This window comes from Macaca mulatta, chromosome 10 (assembly GCF_049350105.2).
Source record: "Macaca mulatta isolate MMU2019108-1 chromosome 10, T2T-MMU8v2.0, whole genome shotgun sequence".
Classification (NCBI taxonomy): Eukaryota; Metazoa; Chordata; class Mammalia; order Primates; family Cercopithecidae; genus Macaca; species Macaca mulatta.
The window spans coordinates 19745460-19764553 of NC_133415.1; the positions used below are offsets into that span (position 1 = coordinate 19745460).

At 46.6% G+C, this 19094-nt stretch overlaps 2 protein-coding genes and 2 long non-coding RNA genes across 58 annotated transcripts in view; 2 read left to right on the plus strand and 2 right to left on the minus strand.

Moving 5' to 3' along the window:
• The window catches only part of DEPDC5 (DEP domain containing 5, GATOR1 subcomplex subunit), a 166113-nt gene extending 155355 nt beyond the window's left edge, over positions 1-10758 (minus strand). For 31 of the 50 annotated variants that reach the window (XR_013399213.1, XR_013399211.1, XR_013399209.1 and 28 more), the window contains exons 1-4: positions 10725-10758; positions 9739-9856; positions 6152-6239; positions 4553-4599 (exon numbers count right to left, since the gene is read on the minus strand). Coding sequence is in view for 19 of the 50 variants with exons in the window: in XM_077949893.1 (XP_077806019.1) it covers positions 4553-4599; positions 6152-6239; positions 9739-9796 (193 nt within the window). In the remaining 31 variants the exon portion in view is untranslated. Of the gene's footprint in view, positions 1-4552; positions 4600-6151; positions 6259-9738; positions 9857-10555 lie in introns of all 50 variants that reach the window. The other 19 variants (XR_013399214.1, XR_013399212.1, XR_001447745.3 and 16 more) reach the window with 3 other exon arrangements.
• LOC144331817 (uncharacterized) lies at positions 1070-9859 on the plus strand. Its single transcript, XR_013399321.1, has 2 exons — positions 1070-1720; positions 8653-9859. It is a non-coding gene; the product is annotated as an uncharacterized LOC144331817 (long non-coding RNA).
• A 3527-nt stretch (positions 10759-14285) lies between the features above and the next one.
• The window catches only part of PRR14L (proline rich 14 like), a 72430-nt gene continuing 67621 nt past the window's right edge, over positions 14286-19094 (plus strand). For 4 of the 6 annotated variants that reach the window (XM_015150089.3, XM_015150092.3, XM_077949887.1 and 1 more), the window contains exon 1: positions 14286-14425. The gene's annotated coding sequence lies outside the window, so the exon portion shown is untranslated. Of the gene's footprint in view, positions 14426-16174; positions 16299-19094 lie in introns of all 6 variants that reach the window. The other 2 variants (XM_077949885.1, XM_015150090.3) reach the window with 2 other exon arrangements.
• LOC144331789 (uncharacterized) overlaps positions 15876-19094 on the minus strand; it is a 38942-nt gene continuing 35723 nt past the window's right edge. The window contains exon 3 of the long non-coding RNA XR_013399288.1: positions 15876-17047. This is a non-coding gene — a long non-coding RNA (uncharacterized LOC144331789). The remainder of the gene's footprint in view (positions 17048-19094) is intronic.

Sequence of the window (19094 nt, forward strand, 5' to 3'; positions counted from 1 at the left end):
ATCTGGCTGAGACAACACATTTTGAAAAAGCAGGTCCATATATTCTAATCTATAAATACTCAGACATTCAGTAAGCAACACAATTGATCATCTGACATGGGCAACACACAGTCTCTTCCTTTCAGGAGCTTAGAATTTAAACAATTCTCTGCTTTTTTAGGTGAAATAAGACCAGAGCCTAAGCAATCAACAAAAATGGAGAGAAAAAGGGAGAAGGGAGGGAAAAGAAAGAATTTAAGAAGGAAGAGGCTGGGTATGGTGGCTCACACCTGTAATCCCAGCACTTTGGGAGGTCTAGGCAGGAAGGTCACCTGAGGTCAAGAGTTCGAGACCAGCCTGGCCAACATGGTGAAACTCTGTCTCTACTAAAAATACAAGAATTAGCCAGGCATGATGGTGGGCACCTGTAATCCAAGCTACTCGGGAGGCTGAGGCATAAAAATCGCTTGAACCCCAGAGGCAGAGGTTGTAGTGAGCTGAGATTGTATCACTGCACACCAACCTGGGTGATAGAATGAGACTCTGTCTCAATAAATAAATAAATAAAATAAGAAGGAAGAAAAGAAAGTTCAAAGACCTGTAAAATTCCAGAAGAGGAAGGAGATCTCTTTGGAATGAAGTTATCAGTGGTAAAGAAGAAACAAACTTTTCAATGAGCCCTTAAGTCTGGTAAGAAACATAACAGAGGACAGGAGATAGGGGGAAGGTATGAAGGCCATTTTTAGGATTAAGGTTTTATAGAATTCTTTTAAAATCTTTAAATTGGCTGAATGTGGTGGCTCACGCCTGTAATCCCAACACTTTGGGAGGCCAAGGTGGACAGATCACGAGGTCAGGAGTTCAAGACCAGCCTGACCCATACGGTGAAACCCCGCCTCTACTAAAAATACAAAAAAAATTAGCCAGGCATGGTGGCGTGCACCTGTAGTCCCAGCTACTCAGGAGGCAGAGGCAGGAGAATTGCTTGAACCTGAGAGGTGGAGGTTGCAGTGAGCCAAGATCACGCCTGGGCAACAGAGGAATACTCCAACTCAAAATAAAATAAAATAAAACATTTAAAAAAAATGACAACTTTAATTTTTTTTTTTTTTTTTTTTTTTTTTTACTGCTCCTTGCAGAGCAGGGCTAACCCTTAGGCAGTGTAACCAGAGTAGCCAGGTTTTACAGAATGTTTTCTCCTCAAATTGAAATATTGAATGGTTAAATATGAGTGGGTAGCCAGGCATGGTGGCTCATGCCTGTAATCCTAGCACTTTAGGAGGCCAAGGCAGGAGGACTACTTGGGCCCAGGAGATCAAGACCAGCCTGAGTAAAAATTAAAAAAAAAAAAATTAGCCAGGCATGATCCTGTGGGCTGGGTACCTGGGGTCTTAGCTACTCCAGAGGTGGAGATGGGAGATGGAGAATCACTTGTCCCCAGGGAGGCTGAGGCTGCAGTGAGCCGTGACTGCACCACTGCACTCCAGTTTGTACAACAGAGAGGCCCTGTCTGAAAGAGAAAACAAAAAAAGGCAGGGGCAATGGTGCAGTGGCTCATGCCTGTAATCCCAGGACTTTGGGAGGTTGACGCAGGCAGATCACCTGAGGTGAGGAGTTTGAGACCAGCCTGGCCAAACATGGTGAAACCCCATCTCTACTAAAAATATAAAAATCGGCCGGGCGCGGTGGCTCAAGCCTGTAATCCCAGCACTTTGGGAGGCCGAGACGGGCGGATCACGAGGTCAGGAGATCGAGAGACCATCCCAGCTAACACGGTGAAACCCCGTCTCTACTAAAAAATACAAAAAAACTAGCCGGGCGAGGTGGCGGGCGCCTGTAGTCCCAGCTACTCGGGAGGCTGAGGCAGGAGAATGGCGTAAACCCGGGAGGCGGAGCTTGCAGTGAGCTGAGATCCGGCCACTGCACTCCAGCCTGGGTGACAGAGCAAGACTCCGTCTCAAAAAAAAAAAAAAAAAAAAAAAAAAATATATATATAAAAATTAGGCTGGGCGTGGTGGTTCATGCCTGTAATCCCAGCACTTTTGGAGGCTGAGGTGGGCAGATCATGAGGTCAGCAGTTCAAGACTAGCCTGGCCAACACAGTAAAACTCTGTCTCTACTGAAAATACAAAAATTAGCCAGGTGTGGTGGTGCGCGCCTGTAGTCCCAGCTACTCGGGAGGCTGAGGCAGGAGAATCCCTTGAATCCAGGAGGCGGAGATTGCAGTGAGCTGAGACCACGTCATTGCACTCTATCCTGGGTAACAGAGTGAGACTTCCTCTCAAAAAAATAAAAATAAAAATATAAAAATTAGCCAGGCATGGTGGTGCACACCTGTAGTCCTAACTACCTGGGAGGCTGAGGCAGGAGAATCACTTGAACCAAGGAGGCGCAGGTTGCAGTGAGCCAAGACCGTGCCGCTGCACTCCAGCCTCCAGCCTGGGCAACGCAGTGAAACTCCATCTCTTAAAAAAACAGAAACAAAAAAAAAGAGTGGGTGACATCAAAGCCCTTTATTTAATTAATTAGCTTATTTATTTAGAGACCAAGTTTTGCTCTTGCTGCCCAGGCTGGAGTGCAATGGCGCAATCTCAGCTCACTGCAACTTCTGCCTCCCAGATTCAAGCAGTTCTCCTGCCTCAGCTTCCTGAGTAGCTGGGATTACAAGCGTGCGCCACAATGCCTGGCTAATTTTATATTTATAGTAGAGATGGGATTTCTCCATGTTGGTCAGGATGGTCTCAAACTCCTGACCTCAGGTGATGCACCTACCTCAGCCTCCCAAAGTGCTGGGATTACAGGTGTCAGCCACTGCACCCAGCCATCAAAGCCCATTAAAGCAACCCAGAATTTTTTTGTTTTTTTCTCTTAAGAACTATTTAAGAGTATCTTATTTACTGTCAATTGACATTCTGGTTCCTTGAACAGCATGGCATAGCGATAAGAGGGAAAAACAAAGGATCTGAATCCAGAATGAGTAAGCAGGAATCACCGCTTCTGGCTACGCCTAGACTGTATAGTCTGGCAGAGAATAAACTTCCTCACTCACTCAAGAGTTGTTGAGAAGATAAAGCTAGATTACACAAAGCTCCCAGGACAGTGCCTTGCACATGTGGTGGGCAATCATAAATATTTCTTCCTCCCCAATCCCTACTCACCCAGACTAGGCATTTAACAAATCGTTTGTGAAAAAATGGGACAGATGTGGTGGATCACACCTGCAACCCCAGCATTTTGGGAGGTCAAGGTGTGAGGAACTCCACTTGAGGCCAGGAGTTCAAGACCAACCTGGGCAACAGGCAGGTTGTGTATTTCTTTTCTTTTTTTTGAGACAGAGTCTCGCTCTGTTGCCCAGGCTGGAGTGCAGTGGCGCAATCTCGGCTCACTGTAACCTCCGCCTCCCGGGTTCAAGTAATTCTCCTGCCTCAGCCTCCCGGGTAGCTAGGACTATAGGTGCATGCCGCCACACCCAGCTAATTTTTTGTATTTTAGTAGAGACGGGGTTTCACCGTTTTGCCCAGGCTGGTTGCAAACTCCTGAGCTCAGGCAATCCACTTGCCTCAGTCTCCCAAAGTGCTGCGATTACAGGCATGAGCCACCATGCCTGGCCTTTTTTTTTTTTTTTTTTTTTTGAGATAGGGTCTCTGTTGAACAGGCTAGAGTGTGGTGGCACCATTATAGCTCACTGTAACCTTAAATTATCGGGCTCAAATTATCCTTCCACCTCAACCTCCAGAGTACAGAGTAGCTGGGACTATAAGCGTCAACTTGACAATTTTTTTTTAGCGGGAACACAATTTGATAAGAAGAGAACTGCAGCCATAAAAAAATGAAATCACATCCACTGCAGCAACACAGATGGAGTTGGAGGCCACCGTTATCCTAAGTGAACTAACTCACAAACAGAAAATCAAATACTGCATGTACTTACCTATAAGTGGGATGGAAATAATAGACACTTGGGACTCCAAAAAGAAGGATGGAGAAGAGAATGAGGGTTGAAAAATACAATGTTCAGACACAGATACAATGTTCTGTATCTGTTCTGTCAGATACAAGGTTCACTGTGTGAGTAATGGATACAATAGAAGCCCAATCCCCACCAGTACACAATATACCCATGTAACAAACATGCCCATGTACTGCCTGAATTGAAAATTAAATTAAAATTTTTTAAAAAAAGAAAAGAATTACTTGCCCTCATCCCTTGAAATTATGAAGAGAGGTTTCTTACAGTTTCTGAGGCAGTAAATAAAAAATTCTGGCCGGGCGCGGTGGCTCACGCCTGTAATCCCAGCACTTTGGGAGGCCGAGGCGGGCGGATCACAAGGTCAGGAGATCGAGACCACGGTGAAACCCCGCCTCTACTAAAAATACAAAAAATTAGCCAGGCACGGTGGCGGGTGCCTGTAGTCCCAGCTACTTGGGAGGCTGAGGCAGGAGAATGGCAGGAACCCGGGAGGCGGAGCTTGCAGTGAGCCGAGATCGCGCCACTGCACTCCAGCCAGGGGGAGAGAGCCAGACTCCGTCTCAAAAAAAAAAAAAAAAATTCTAAGAATGATGTAATTCTTACCCTTCTGTAAATCTTCCTTAAGTGACTTGACCTGCAAAAGCAGAGGGCTGAAAAAGAAAGCAACAGAGAGTTGGGATACCGTGAGCAGTAACTCCCTAGCATCCTTCATCCCCTACAAAAGGCAAATAGGTCACTCTGGACAGTCTGTGACTTACAGCACAACAATGAGAGAAAGCTCCCTTAGAAACAAAGAAACTCCATATGCACCAAAGGAAATGGATAAACGCTACACAACCCTTCAGTTGTCATCTCAGCTTTAAAACCAGAAAGAGGCCAGGCACAGTGGCTCATGCCTATAATCCCAACACTTTGGGAGGCCAAGGCGGGTGGATCATCTGAAGTCAGAAGTTCAAGACCAGCCTGGTCAACATGGCAAAACCCTGTCTCTATTAAAAATGTGAAAATTAGCCAGGTGGGGTGGCCCACACCTGCAGTCCCAGCTACTCGACAAGCTGAGGCAGAAGAATCGCTTGAACCTGGGAGGCAGAGGTTACAGTTAGCCGAGGTCACACCACTGCACTCCAGCCTGAGTGACAGAGTGAGACTCTGTCTCTTTAAAAAAAAAAGGTTGGGCATGGTGCGGTAACTCGCACCTGTAATCCCAGCACTTTAAGAGGCCAAGGCAGGCGGATCACGAGGTCAGGAGTTCAAAACCAGCCTGACCAAATGGTGAAATCCCATCTCTACTGAAAATATAAAAATTAGCCAGGCGTGGTGGCATGCACCTGTAATCCCAGCTACTCAGGAGGCTGAGGCAGGAGAATGGCTTGAACCCAGGAGGCGGAGGTTGCAGTGAGCCGAGATCACACCATTGCACTTCAGCCTGGGTGACAGAGTGAGATTTTGTCTCAAAAAAAACATAAAACAAAAAAAACGGCTGGGTATGGTGGCTCATGCCTGTAATCTCAGTGCTTTGGGAGGCCTAGCAGGGTGGATGGCTTGAGACAAGCCTGGCCAATATGGTGAAACCCCACTCTCTACTAAAAAATACAAAAATTAGGCCAGCTGCGGTGCCTCATGCCTGTAATCCCAGCACGTTGGGAGGCCAAGGCAGGTGGATTACCTGAGGTCAGGAGTTCAAGACCAGCCTGGGCAACATGGTGAAACCCTGTCTCTACTAAAAATGCAAAATTAGCCGGGCATGGTGGCGCATGCCTCTAATCTCAGCTACTGGGGAGGCTGAGGCAGAAGAATCACCTACGCCTGGGAGGCAGAGGTTGCAATGAGCTGAGATTACACAACTGCACTCTAGCCTAGGTGACACAGCTAGACTCCATCTCAAAAAAAAAAAAAAAAAAAAAAGGAGGAGCAGGAATGAACAACTTTTGAAAAATTATTTGTTGATCAAATCCTAGAAGGCATGAGCTTTTTTTTTTTTTTTTAAGACAGGGTCCCACTATGTTGCCCAGGCTGGTCTCGAACTCCCGGGCTCAAATGACCTACCCCACCTCAGCCTCCCAAAGTGCTGGAATTACAGGCTTGAGCCACCACAGCATGAACATTTTGAAAGGCAAAGAGAGTTATCTGCCCTTCAAATCCCTTGGACATCATCTGGAAACAGTGAATTGCCCAGTTCCATGGATCCTAAGAGACACTCACCTGTATTCATCGTTGGGGTGTGCAATCTCTACAATGTCTCCAAGCTTGATGTGAGGAAACACTTTGGGGTTCACAACTAGCTCATCATCTGAAAGACAATTCAGCGACTTCAAGTAGAAAAACACTCATTAGGTACATTGTGTATGTTCTCATTACTGGTTCCTCACAACCCTATCAGGATAGTATTGCCACCCCATTGACAGATGAGGCTCTATTTTGAAATGAGGCTTACAGTGACTAATGGATTCACACAGGAACACCAAGAGCAGTGGAGTGGGATGGTGCTCAGGTACCTTTGTCTCCATACTCCGTGCTCTCTCTACTACTGCACTGCTTCCAGGGACAGAGCAGCCCTCAGTATCTGGGAATTAGGCTTCTGGACAGCCTTTTACCCCTTCAAATATTGTGTATCTGGCATATAACAGGAACAAAACAGGCTGGTTTCTATAGATACAGCACAATTCCTTACAGTTATTCAATGTTCAAAGAATTTCCCAAACAGTATCTTAATGTGACCCTCAGAGTAAATCTTTAGATTTAACAGGAGTAAGAAAATAACCTCAGAGAGGCCAGGAGCAGTGGCTCACGCCTGTAATCTCAACACTTTGGGATGGATCACCTGAGGTCAGGAGTTCAAGACCAGCCTGGCAAACATGGCGCAACCCCGTCTCTACTAAAACTACAAAAATTAACCGGGCGTGGTGGTGGGCGCCTGTAATCCCAGCTACTTGGGAGCCCGAGGCAGGAGAATCACTTGAACCCAGGAGGCGAAGGTTGCAGTGAGCTGAAATCACACCACTGCACTCCAGCCTGAGCGACAGAGTGAGACTGCGTCTCAAAAATAAATAAATAAATAAAATAAAATAAGAGGGATGTGCTTTTATGTTTATCTACCCCTGCCCCTCTACCAGGGATGGGGAGAACTCTCTCAAATATTGCAAACTCAGAAGCATAAAGACAGAATGACTGTTTCGCTGTTTTAATTTGGGAGGAAAAACATCACTTTTAATTATGCTAATATCATGACAATTAAGTATATCTAGATTTCAAATATAACCAGATCCAACAAAAATTTCGCCTAATAAAATCAAACAATGGGTTACTCCCAAATTTTTGTTTCGTTTTCTTTTAGAGATAAGGTCTTGTTGTTGCCTAGGCTGGCGTACAGTGGCTATTTATAAGGACAATCCCACTATTGATCAGCACAGGAGTTTTGACCTGCTGTTCCCAACCTGAGGTGGTTCACATTTCCTAAGGCAACCTGGTGGTCCCCCACTCCTGGGAGGTCACTAGACTGACGCAGAACTTATTTCAGACACCCAATCAACATAATGTCCTATAGTCTGAAACTCCTGGGCCCAAGTGATCTTCCTGTCCCAGCCTCTTGAGTAGCTGTGACTACAGGCACACACCACAGCACCCAGCATCCCTAATTTTATCTGCTATGTTTCCACCGACAGTTTCACGACAAATCCTCCGTTGAAGCTTCCCCCCTAATTTACACAGTCTCAATTAAGGTCCCTGAGAATACATTCCCTTCTGCTTGGTTTTATCATTTCCTTTTTGCATGTCTGTCTTACAAAACTGAAAGCTCTTTAGGGACAAAGAACCTTGCAGTATTCATAATCATTGCGTCTGGCACAGGTATACGCCTAATAAATATCTGTTGGTTGTTTCTTTTTTATTATTTTTATTTTTATTTTTAAAGACAGGGTCTTGCTCTATTGCCCAGGCTGTGCAGTGGCGTGATCTTGGCTCACAGTAACCTTTGCCTCCTGGGTTCAAGCAATTATCGTGCCTCAGCCTCCCTAGTAGCTGAGATCACAGGCACGCACTACAACACCTGGCTAAGTTTTGTATTTTTAGCAGAGATGGGGTTTCACTATGTTGGCCGGGCTAGTCCTGAACTCCTGACCTCATATGATCTGCCCACCTTGGCCTCCCAAAACGCCAGGATTACAGTCATGAGCTACCATGTCCAGCTGTTAGTTGTATTTTGATCTATAGTCTTGCAGAAGACTGGATACAGCATCTAGCTACCTTTGTATTTTATACATCAAAATATGTATTTATATACATTGTATATACTGTATCCTTCTCTCTGCCAAAAGTTATGTTTTATTCCACTCCACAAATACTTAGGCAATATCAACAGCATACAAAGTAATAACAATAGACTGTACATTTTAGCAGAAATTGTAGTTTAAATACAGCAATGCCTGTAGTCTGGTAATTATAACGGCTTCATTTATTGAGCACAGAGTCTAATACTCTGCTAAATGCATTACATGTACCACCTTACTTAAGCTTCACAAGGCTCTATGATAGAGAAACTATTGTTTTCCCTTTTTGGTCGTCCTTTCCCTCTGGAGGCTTGTATCTACATAATGCAGAAGTAAATACACCCTAAAACACAACATTAAAAAGACTCATGTGGGGCGCGGTGGCTCATGCCTGTAATCCTAGCACTTCGGGAGGCCGAGGCGGGCGGATTGTCTGAGCTCAGGAGTTTGTGACCAGCCTGGGAAACATAGTGAAACCCTGTCTCTACTAAAATACAAAAAAAAAAATAGCTGGGCATGGTAGCATGCACCTGTAATCCCAGCTACTCAGGAGGCTGAGGCAGGAGAATTGCTTGAACCTGGAAGGTGGAGGTTGCAGTGAGCTGAGATCATGCCGCTGCACTCCAGTCTGGCGACAGAGCAAGACTCTGTCTCAAAAAAAAATAAATAAGTCAATAAATAATAAAATAAAATGACTCATTATATTGTTAACTCCAATTTCTGAATAAGGCTGTCAAGACAGAACGGAAAATTACTCCCTCACAAAAGAAAAAAAAAGTATACTAAGTGCCCTTTTATTCTTCAGATTTATGGACTCAAGGTGCTAAGGAGAGCTGGGTACAGTGGCTCATGCCTGTAATCCCAACTACTAGGGAGGCTGAGGTGGAAGGATCCTTTGAGCTCAGGAGTTCCAGACCAGCCTGGGCAAATGGGGAACCATGTCTCAAAAAAAAAAAAAAAAAGAAAGGAAAGGAAAAAAAAAATAGATGTTAAGAGAAACTATTCTAAAGCCCCTCAACTTTCAGATAAGGTACACTAGGAGCTTGTTCAAGGTCACCAGGAAAATTATAAGTAGAGCAGATATTCAGACTATAGTTCAGTGCAGGATACCATGCTGTATCCTGCCCCTTCTTCCCATGCCTAGAAGCCAGGCGAAAGTTCATGCTTTGACCATACCTGCTCTGTGCACATCTATGCTGCTTCTCTCTCACTCAATGTAAAAACTGATATATGGTTTTAGTTTCTCTTACCTGCCAAACCAGTGCAGGCTAGAATTTTATGGAACATACACGGAAGATTTGTAATTAACAATGCAATTCAACAAATGAAAGGTAGTAAACCGGCAGCATTCATAATGTTCCTTAAAAGTCTGAATGCAAATGCATTTAGAAGGGTCCTGCCATCCTCCTTGTTGCTTTGTCTGTTTAGCCTCAATTGTCACGAGTCAGTGTGTAATTTGAAGGCATTGCACACACCAGAACCTCAGCCAACTTACAAAACCTCTAAAGACCAATCGATACTGACCACTGCCCCCAAAGCCCTTCTTGTGGATGACGAGTTTGTAGACCTTTGTTGTTCTCATCTTGCACTGTTTTTCCCTTTAGCTGTTCCAAGCTTGGGGCAGAGAAGTCATCTTGCCTCCCTGCCATTGAAATACAAACAAAAAGGTTGGAAAGTCAGACTTTTCCTTGCAACCACTCTTTGATTTTAGGCCAGTGAAGATACTGGTGTTGCTCTGCTGTGAAGCGGTGCCAAGCGACTCTTGGATGAAGTCACTTCTCCAGTTACAAGGAGCGATGGAGAACAAACAGAACCACAGAATCCAAGAACTAAGGGGAATTCACGCCAGGGGCTAGTCAAACCTAGGAGAAGGTATTCTATCACACCCCTAAAGGGGAAGCATTGCGGTGAATGGGTACTCATTACCTTGTCTCCATCTACATCAATAACAACCGAACATTAAGGACATCTTAAAAGAAGTTAGCCCACTCATTTTGTAGATGATGAAAGTGTGAGTCACGGCAAGGGACTTGCTCAAGGTCACTTGAGACTTAGAGATACTCCCACCATCCTCATTTTGCTGCCAACGTCCTGAGCAAGGCGACCACAAAGAAGAGGAAGGCAGGAGTTTCCTCCCCCCAAACCTCGGTCTGTGTGAACTCTCAGCGTACCTTCCCTGACTCCCTTTCACAGCTGAGGCCGCTGAGGCTCAGAGAGGGAGAGAGACTTGTCCAAGGTCACACAGCGGATTGGGAATGAGGGCCAGGACTCGAACCTGGGCCAAGGCCCCCTACCTCAAGCCCCCCTCAGTCCCGAGTCTGGGGCGGGCAGCTCCACTCACCGAAGCTCTGGAGCCCCTTCCCGCCTCTGGCCGGGGCCGCGAGGGCTGGACCCTCTCCAGGATCCCCGCGCCTCCTCCAGATACCCCGCCTACGCCCTCGCGGCCCGCGCTGCTTCCGCCCCTGAGCCTGAAGCGCCTGCAAGGCCCTCCCCGACAGTGTAACGCTCACCTGAGAACCCGCGCCGCTCCGGTGGCTCCGCCCCGGGGCCCCGCCCCCTTCCCGCCCTGGCGCCCCCCCCCCCCCCCGCGCCGCTCTCGCCGGGCCTCCGCCTCGTCTCTGTGGCCGCGCCACTTCCTCATCCGGGGCTTGAGCCGGAGGCGGGGTATTGCGTGCGGCCTCTTGCTTGGGCCACCTCCTGGTGTTTCCTGCCCTCGAGCCTTAGAGCCTCCCGCCCCACGGAGGAAATCCATTTCCTCCGAAATAGACCCATGGCCACAGAGCTTCGTTTGCAACTTAGTGGTCTCCCCGTAGGGGAAACGAGATCCCTCAGAGCTCCGTTTTCTGTTACATGAACGAGGTTAATGACTCCTGTGGCTTCACTGGGCTGCTAAGAGGCGCCAACGAGAGTTTCTGGGAGGACTTCTGTAAAATGCAAGGGGCTGAGCACGCGAGAGTTAGTGTGATGGCCCCTGCTGGGAAGTGTCCACTTACCGGGGGCTTTTCAAACCCTTAAACTCCAAAGGACTTTCTGCGCCCCTCTGGTATTTTAATAAGAATGGCTGCCTGCCTTCACAGTCCTTATGTAATCATTGCATCCCTATTACGTGATGGATTCAGGAGGCAGATACTATCCTATTTCACAAACCGGGAAACAGCCTGAGGACACAAAACCCTTCAGAAGGAAGCAAGGACGAATCCTGACCCGCTCCCAGAACAGAGCCTTTAACCAACATCCTTTGGTCATTCCCAGGGCACAGCCTAAACTTGAATCTGTCAGGATATCTTTCTCTCCCAGCAGAAAACCAGAGAGCTGGGTGGGCCGGGTCAGGCTCTCGCCGAAGGCTCCTGACAATTGCCAGCTCCGCCTGCTGCCACTGATACCCCCGCCCCCAAGTCCAGTCCACCGTTTCCGACCTGAGCGGCAGGAACTCGATAGGACCTCCCTGCTTCCCCTCTTGCAGCCCGAGAGATCTTATAACTGGAATCAGTGTCTCGGTCACGCCACTCCTCTGCTGCTTCTAATCACACTGACTGTTAAGTCTAAACGACACAGCACTTGTCTTACATTTCTTTATATCTTTAATGCTTACGGTGCCCGTTTCTTACGGATTTGGGAAACTTAAAAATGTTGAAAGAAAAACCATGGTATACCGTAGTGAAACATTCTACAGTGGACCAAGGGGATCCTGGGACAGGACAAGCAACTTCTTAAGCATGGATGCCTTTACGTTGGGACTCAGGAGAAGTTAGGTAAATAACGCAAGTATTAAGTAATTGCGATTTTTTTTTTTTTTTTTGGAGATGAGGTCACCCTCACCCAGGCTGGAGTGCAGTGGCGCGATCTTGGCTCACTGCCATCTCTGCCTCCCCCGCTCATGGGATCCTCCCACCTCATCCTCCTAGTAGCTGGAATTACAGGTCCGTGCCCAGCTAATTTTTGTGTTTTTTGTAGAGACGGGGTTTTGCCATGTGGCCCTGGCTGGTCTCAAACTCCAGGGCTCAAGCAATCCGTTCGCCTTGGCCTCCCAAAGTTCTGGGATTACAGGTATGAGTCACTGCAGCCAGGTTTTATTTTTTTCTTTCCGAGACAGGGTCTAGCTCTGTTGCCCAGGCTGGAGTGCAGTGGTGCTATCATAGCTCACTGCAACCTCAATCTCCTGGGCTCAAGCGATTCTTCTGCCTCAGCCTCCCAAGGGACTGGGAACTACAGGGCAAGCCACCACTCCTGGCTAAAATTATTTATCTTGTAATAAAACATATATGATGAAGTGGATTGCAACAGTTACAAAATTTTTTAAGAATAACAATGTTATGTTTAAAAATGTTTCTATGTTGCCACTTCAGGAGACACACCCAGATCCCCCAAGATAGTTTCTGTCTTTAGAGACAGTGGTTGATGGGACATTCTTCCATCTCAGAGGAAGCTAATAGAATTCTCTCTTCTTAGCCCTCAAGGGAGTTTTATTCCGTCTCCTGAGAGATGTCTATAATGGGACGTCTTAAAAAGGCATATATTTTAACTTTTTAACTTGGCCACTCTCATAAAGAAACTCTGAAGGCCAGGAGCCTGAGGCGGGCGGATCACTTGAGGTCAGGAGTTCGAGACCAGCATGGCCAACATGGTGAAACCCCGTCTCTACTAAAAAATACAAAAATTAGCTGGGCATGGTGGCATGCGCCTGTAATCCCAGCTACTCAGGAGGCTGAGGCAGGAGAATCTCTTGAACCCAGGAGGCAGAGGTTGGGAGGCAGAGGTCACAGTGAGCCGAGATCCCGCCACTGCACTCCAGCCTGGTGACAGAACGAGACTCCGTCTCAAAAAAAAAAAGAAAAGAAAAAGAAAGAAAAAGAAAAGAAAAGAAACTTTGAATCGTTCAGTTTTTTGTTTTTGTTTTTGTTTTTAAGAGACAGGGTCTTGTTTTCTTGCCCAGGCTGGAGTGCAGTGGTGGTACCATCATAGCTCAATGCAGCTTCAAACTCCTGGGCTCAAACGATCCTCCCGCTTCAGGCTCCCCAGTAGCTAGGAGCACAGGTGCATCAACATCTGAGCAATTTTTGTTTTGTTTTGAGAAAGAGTCTTGCTGTGTCACCCAGGCTGGAGTGCAGTGCCATGATAACCGCTCACTGCAGCCTCAACCTTCCAGGCTCAAGTGATCCTCCTGCCTCAGCCTCCAGAGTAGTTGGGATTACAGACACACATCACCAGACCCAGCTGTTTGTTTCTTGTTTGTTTGTTTGTTTTTTGGCAGAGACGATGTCTCACTGTGTTGCCCAGGCTGGTCTCAAACTTCTGGGCTGAAGTACTTCTCCCGCTTTCGCCTCCCAAAGTGCTGGGATTACAGGCGAGAGACACGGCGCCTGGTCGAGTTCTATTTTTTAACACAAAGGTGTATGATTTGGAGCAAGTCGATTTAATTCTCTGTGCCGCCTCAATTCTTCCCCTGGATAAACATTTCTTCCTTCCTTCAAATGTCCGTCTAGTGTCTAGTTTTGTGCTGGACACTGCTGTTGGTGCTGAGCATTAAGTGATGAACAAAACAGACAAGGTGGAGGAAGATAAATTATAAACGAGTCAATAGAGAGATGAGACACAGAAATTGCAGCTACTGTTAAAGCTATGAAGAAAATAAAACAAGGTTCTGTAACCAACTGGAGGCAGGGGTGCCGTTTATTTAGCGGTCACTGTGATGAGAAGAAGCAGAGGAGTGTCGTGACCCAAAACACTATTTCCAGTATAATAAGATCTCTTGGGCTGCCAGAGTGGAAGCAGGCAGGCCCTTAGAATTGTAGCCGTCCAGACTAGAAAAACGGTGGACTGGAACAGGGTGACAGCAGTGGACGTAGGCACTGGGTCCTGTGGCTCAGCGGGAGCAGCGCCAAAAGTTGTGCTTCCCTTTGAAAATTTGAGTCGCAGGGGCGGGATTGAGGGAGGCTGGGGTTAGCAGAGGGCGGGAGGTCAGAAGCAGGAAGAGCCTCCCCTTGGAGTGCGCGCGCGCGGTGCGGGGGCGGGATTTGGGCGAGTCCGCATGGCTGGCTCGGGCCCCGGATGAGGAAGTGCAGGGGGACCATAGAGACGAAGAGGTGGCGGCGGCCGGAGCGTCCCCGGGCTCTGTCGGCTCCGTAGGCTCAGGTAGACTTGGCGACGACTGGGCTGCAGCTGCAGAGGCTGAGCTGGCTGGGCAAGCGCGGGCCGCGGAGCAGGTCTCAGGGTAAGAGGCCGGGGACTGGAAGGCTTCGGGCGTAGCCGCCCCGCCCCACTCCGCCCTAAAGGGACCCTCCGCCGGGTGGTGCTGGCTAAAGGGGAGTCCGGGCCCCCAGCCTTCTTGGGGCGCGGAAAGGAACCAAGGCTGCCCTGTGGGCGGCGGAACGACCCAGGGAGAGGGAGGAGACCAGGCCCCGCGTCGCTAGAGAGAAAAGCGGCTTCTCCAAGTCATGGCTCCGACGCGGGAGAGAGACTCCTCTTCAACCTCGATACGACAGGGATCCCCCAACTTATCTCCTCGCAGAGGACGACGCCCCTTATCGGAGGCGTACGCTCTTTCTTAGCGCTCATCCGTTGGTCAGCAGAGGGAGACCCACTCCCGGGGTTCGAGGGGCATTCTGAACTTATCCTGAGGAGGAGTAAGAGATAACCCCTAAATGAGACCTTTCCCCCAACTTTGGTCAGCGTCCCCCAGGTGAAGAGTGAGACTCAACTTGCCTGAAAGTGACAGAGGGGATCTTTCTTCCCAGTAAGAAAGAGACTTACCTTCCTCCTTTATTTTTCACGTGTACCCCAAGATACGGAGAGGAAGACCCTGAAAATTTACTTTATGGTATCAGAAGTCAACCTTTCTCCCTCTCCCATCGCGATGTCCACAGAGGGAGCCTCGCTTCTCTTCTTCCCTTTAAGCCTCTTGGTGTGCAGTGAGCTCCTTTCCCTTGCACAATTAAGAGCATGGCTTTTGGAGTGTGATAGTTACAAACCTGGGTCTCTCACTTAACATCTTTGTGACCTTGACTATTTGTTTAACTTGTCTCAATCTCAGTCCATCTCCAATTTGGGTTCTGTTTTCTTAAAATTGTCATGCGGGCTAAGGGAGCATTTGTGTAAATACTAATTACATAGTAAGCTTTTGGTAAGCTGTTGCTGTTACTCTTAACTTCATCTGTTAAAAAAGAAAATTAATATCTTGCACCGAGAAGCATATTTTTCCATGCGTGCCCCTCCCAACCCCCATCACAAGTGTTCGAGCATCCTTTCTCACTGGAGTGGAAGACTCCCTCCCACTTAGGGGTTAGAGAAAGAGACATTTCCAGTCCCCTTAGATCCTACTGTACAATACCCCCCCCCATTAACAAAGAGAGCATCAATGAAAATAATCAAGAAAAAAAGACTTAGCTTTTGGAAACAGGTCTGTCCTCTTAAGAGAAAGGGAGACCTGATGCCAGAAGCCAGCCCTTCCTTTGTCCACAGAAGGTATCACTTCTTCCTGACTGGTTGGAGATGTCCTCTCCCACTCCCTGACTTACTGTAGTGACAAAAAATATTCCATCTGCACGTCCTTCCCACCCCCCAAGTGGGCGATTCCAAGTTCTTCCTTTCTTTTGCTCTCCCAAGAAAATGAAGACTCTGTACCTTTGAGGAGCCATCTCTTCCCTCTTGTATATCCAGAATGACACAGATTGTTTCTTTTCTCCTTTTCCTTTGTAAAAGAGATGAAAATCTTTTATACAGGAAGCCTCTGTCAGTAGGAATCAGGAACTTTTCCACGGTTTCACTCCTTACGTGGAGACAGAGGGATCCTTTTTCTGGATGTTATTAAAGGGAGGAAATGGGAAATAGTCCTTGATGCTTTTGAGATTTTCTGCACGCTCCTCGTTGAAGCGCTTGGCCCTGTTTAGTGTATGAACTTCCCTGCCTCACTTTCAGTTTGTCTTGGGATTTTATTAAAAGACTCTTCTTTCTCTTTCTCAAGAAGAGGCCCATTCTCCAAATTCCCTCACGGAGGGAATGACTACAATGTCTGAATCTTTGGAAAAGAAAGCCCCTTTCTCAAGGTGAAAAGAGTATTGCGAGCTTCTGAGGGCCTGGTCATTATTGTGAGTATTGTTCCCTGAAGCAAGCATGGCAGTGCCTAGTGTTATTAACAGCCCCTTTGCTTTGGAATTAAAGGGAGGGGAGACTTTCAGATTCGGGATTGTTGGGGCACACGGTTTTAGGTTCTGTTTTCTTTGTGGGTTTTGTTGTTTTTTTTGTTTTTTTTTTTTTTCTTTCTTATTTTTTGCCTGTTGTAAATTTTCGACCTCTAGAACTTTTGGGGAGTGTTTGAATGACTAAAAGTTGCCACTTTGTCAGGTTTTTAGTGTTATAAAATGTATTCTGATGAGATTGAGAGCAGCAATGTTAATCCTTCACTGGTAGGTTTGTTTTCCTGTTTTTGTTTTTTTGGTGGGCTAGGAATTAACACTGCCAAATTACCTGAAAGCACGCTAAAGGAAAGCTTACCATCTTTTTTTATATGTAAAGTGTTCTTAAATTACCTCAAATGCCTTCGAGTAATTGCAGAGGGGATTAGTGGGAGCTCTATACCACCATTGTTGGTGTCTGTAGGTGTGCTTTTCTGAAACAAAGGGAAATAGAAAAGTTATTCTTTGGAGTCTTGGGATTTTTTATGGGTGATAGGACCCTTTGAACTTATTTTGATGAATATGTGAAAAACAAGCCCGGGAAAGTTCACTTAACTTTCACTTAACACACTCAAGACTCAGCAGCTAGTATGTGGGAGCAGGATAAGGGACCCTGGCTTCCTGCTGAAGAGACCAGCAGTTAGGCCGGGCACAGTGGCTCACTCACGCTTATAATCCCAGCACTTCGGGAGGTTGAGGTGGGCAGATCACGAGGTCAGGAGATCAAGACCATCCTAGCTAACACAGTGAAACCCCATCTCTACTAAAATTACAAAAAATTAGCCGGGCGTGGTGGCAGGCACCTGTAATCCCAGCTACTCAGGAGGCCGAGGGAGAAGAATCGCTTGAACCCGGGAGGTGGAGGTTGCATGAGCCAAGATCGTGCCATTGCACTTCAGCCTGGGCAATAGAGCAAGACTCTGTCTCAAAAAAAAAAAAAAAAGACTGCTGAGAGAGGGCCGGGTGCAGTGGCTCAGGCCTGTAATCCTAGCACTTTGGGAGGCTGAGGCGGGCAGATCACGAGATCAGGAGATCGAGACCGTCCTGGCTAACACGGTCAAACCCTGTCTCTACTAAAAATACAAAAAACAAACAAACAAAAAATTAGCCGGGCATGGTGTCAGGCACTCGTAGTCCCAGCTATACTTGGGAGACTGAGGTAGGAGAATGGCGTGAACCCAGGAGGCAGAGCTTGCAGTGAGCCAAGATCGCGCCACCGCACTCCATCCTGGGCAACGGCGAGACTCCGTGTCAAAAAAAAAAAAAAAAGACTGCTGGGAGAAGTATTTGTGCATTTGCAAAGAGCGAGCATGAAATAATTGTCCTCAACATAAAATAATTTCTACTTTTACTGGAATAATAATAATTTTCATACTTCCTATAAGTATTAGTCACTTTTTGGGAATAACTCCATTCCCTACACAATCTAATACAGTACTTGTTTGTGTTGTGATAAAGACAAGCCAGTAGCAGCTGTCAAGAGTCATTCATAAATCTATGGTTTATTTTTTGCCTATACCTCAAACTAGGTAATTATCTGGTATCCTCACCCAATAGGTTGATATAAGTGATTAGCAAAGATTAAGCTGTAAATCCCTGTCTACATTTTATAGGCATGTGTTACTCACTCTTCCCTTTCACTTCACACTGAACACTTTAATGTAAAAACATTGATGGTTAAGGCAGAGAGCTGACAGCTGGAAAAATACTGATAAAACAAAAGGATAATAAACTTACCAGCTGTTTTTATTGCTGTGCATTTAGATCTTGAGAAATAATGGTTAGACATTTTAACATAAGTAATATATACTCACTGTTTTGAAAACTTAAGTACAAGGCTGGGTGCAGCAGCTCACTCTGGTGGCAGAATCAGTTGAGGCCAGGAGCTCAAGACCAGCCTGGGCAATGTAGTGAGACCCTGTCTCTACAAAAAATAAAAGTATTTGCTGGGTTCACTGCCTCGCACCTGTAGTCCTGGCTGCTTAGGAGGCTGAGGCAGGAGGATTGCTTGAGTCCACAGTTTGAAGTTAAGTTCAACATGCAGATAAGTCATTGGTGATGCTTTTGTCCAAGGTGACACTGTGATATTTGCCTTACATATATATATATTTTTTTTGTTTTGTTTTGTTTTGTTTTGTTTTGAGACTGAGTCTCCCTCTGTTGCCCAGGCTAAAGTACAGTGTCATGATCTCTGCTCACTGCAACCTCCGCCTCCCAGGTTCCAGGGATTCTTGTGCCTTACCCTCCCAAGTAGCTGAGATTACAGGCTCCTGCCACCATGCCCGGCTAATTTTTACATTTTTTAGTAGAGATAGGGTTTCACTGTGTTGGTCAGGCTGGTCTTGAACTCTTGACCTCAAGTGATCTGCCCACCTCAGCCTCCCAAACTGCTGGTATTACAGGCATGAGCCACCAAGCCTCGCTGTAGAGATATATTTTTACATCATCCTTTTAGATTGCTCCATTGCATTCAGAAATTTAGTTTTAAAGAACTTGAATGTCTTCTCAAAATCGGGTTCTGTTACTGCAGCCTTGTAGCATTATCAATATTTTGATAGATGGTGTAAGCTACTGAGCTGAAAATAAGTTTAACCTGCCACTATAGGCTTGCCTCTAAATATCACCTCACTTCTGAACGGTCCAGCTGTTCTTGGTAACAGATCTGCAATTCTGCTCAGAAATTTGAGGACCCAGAATTAGTCCAGGAGA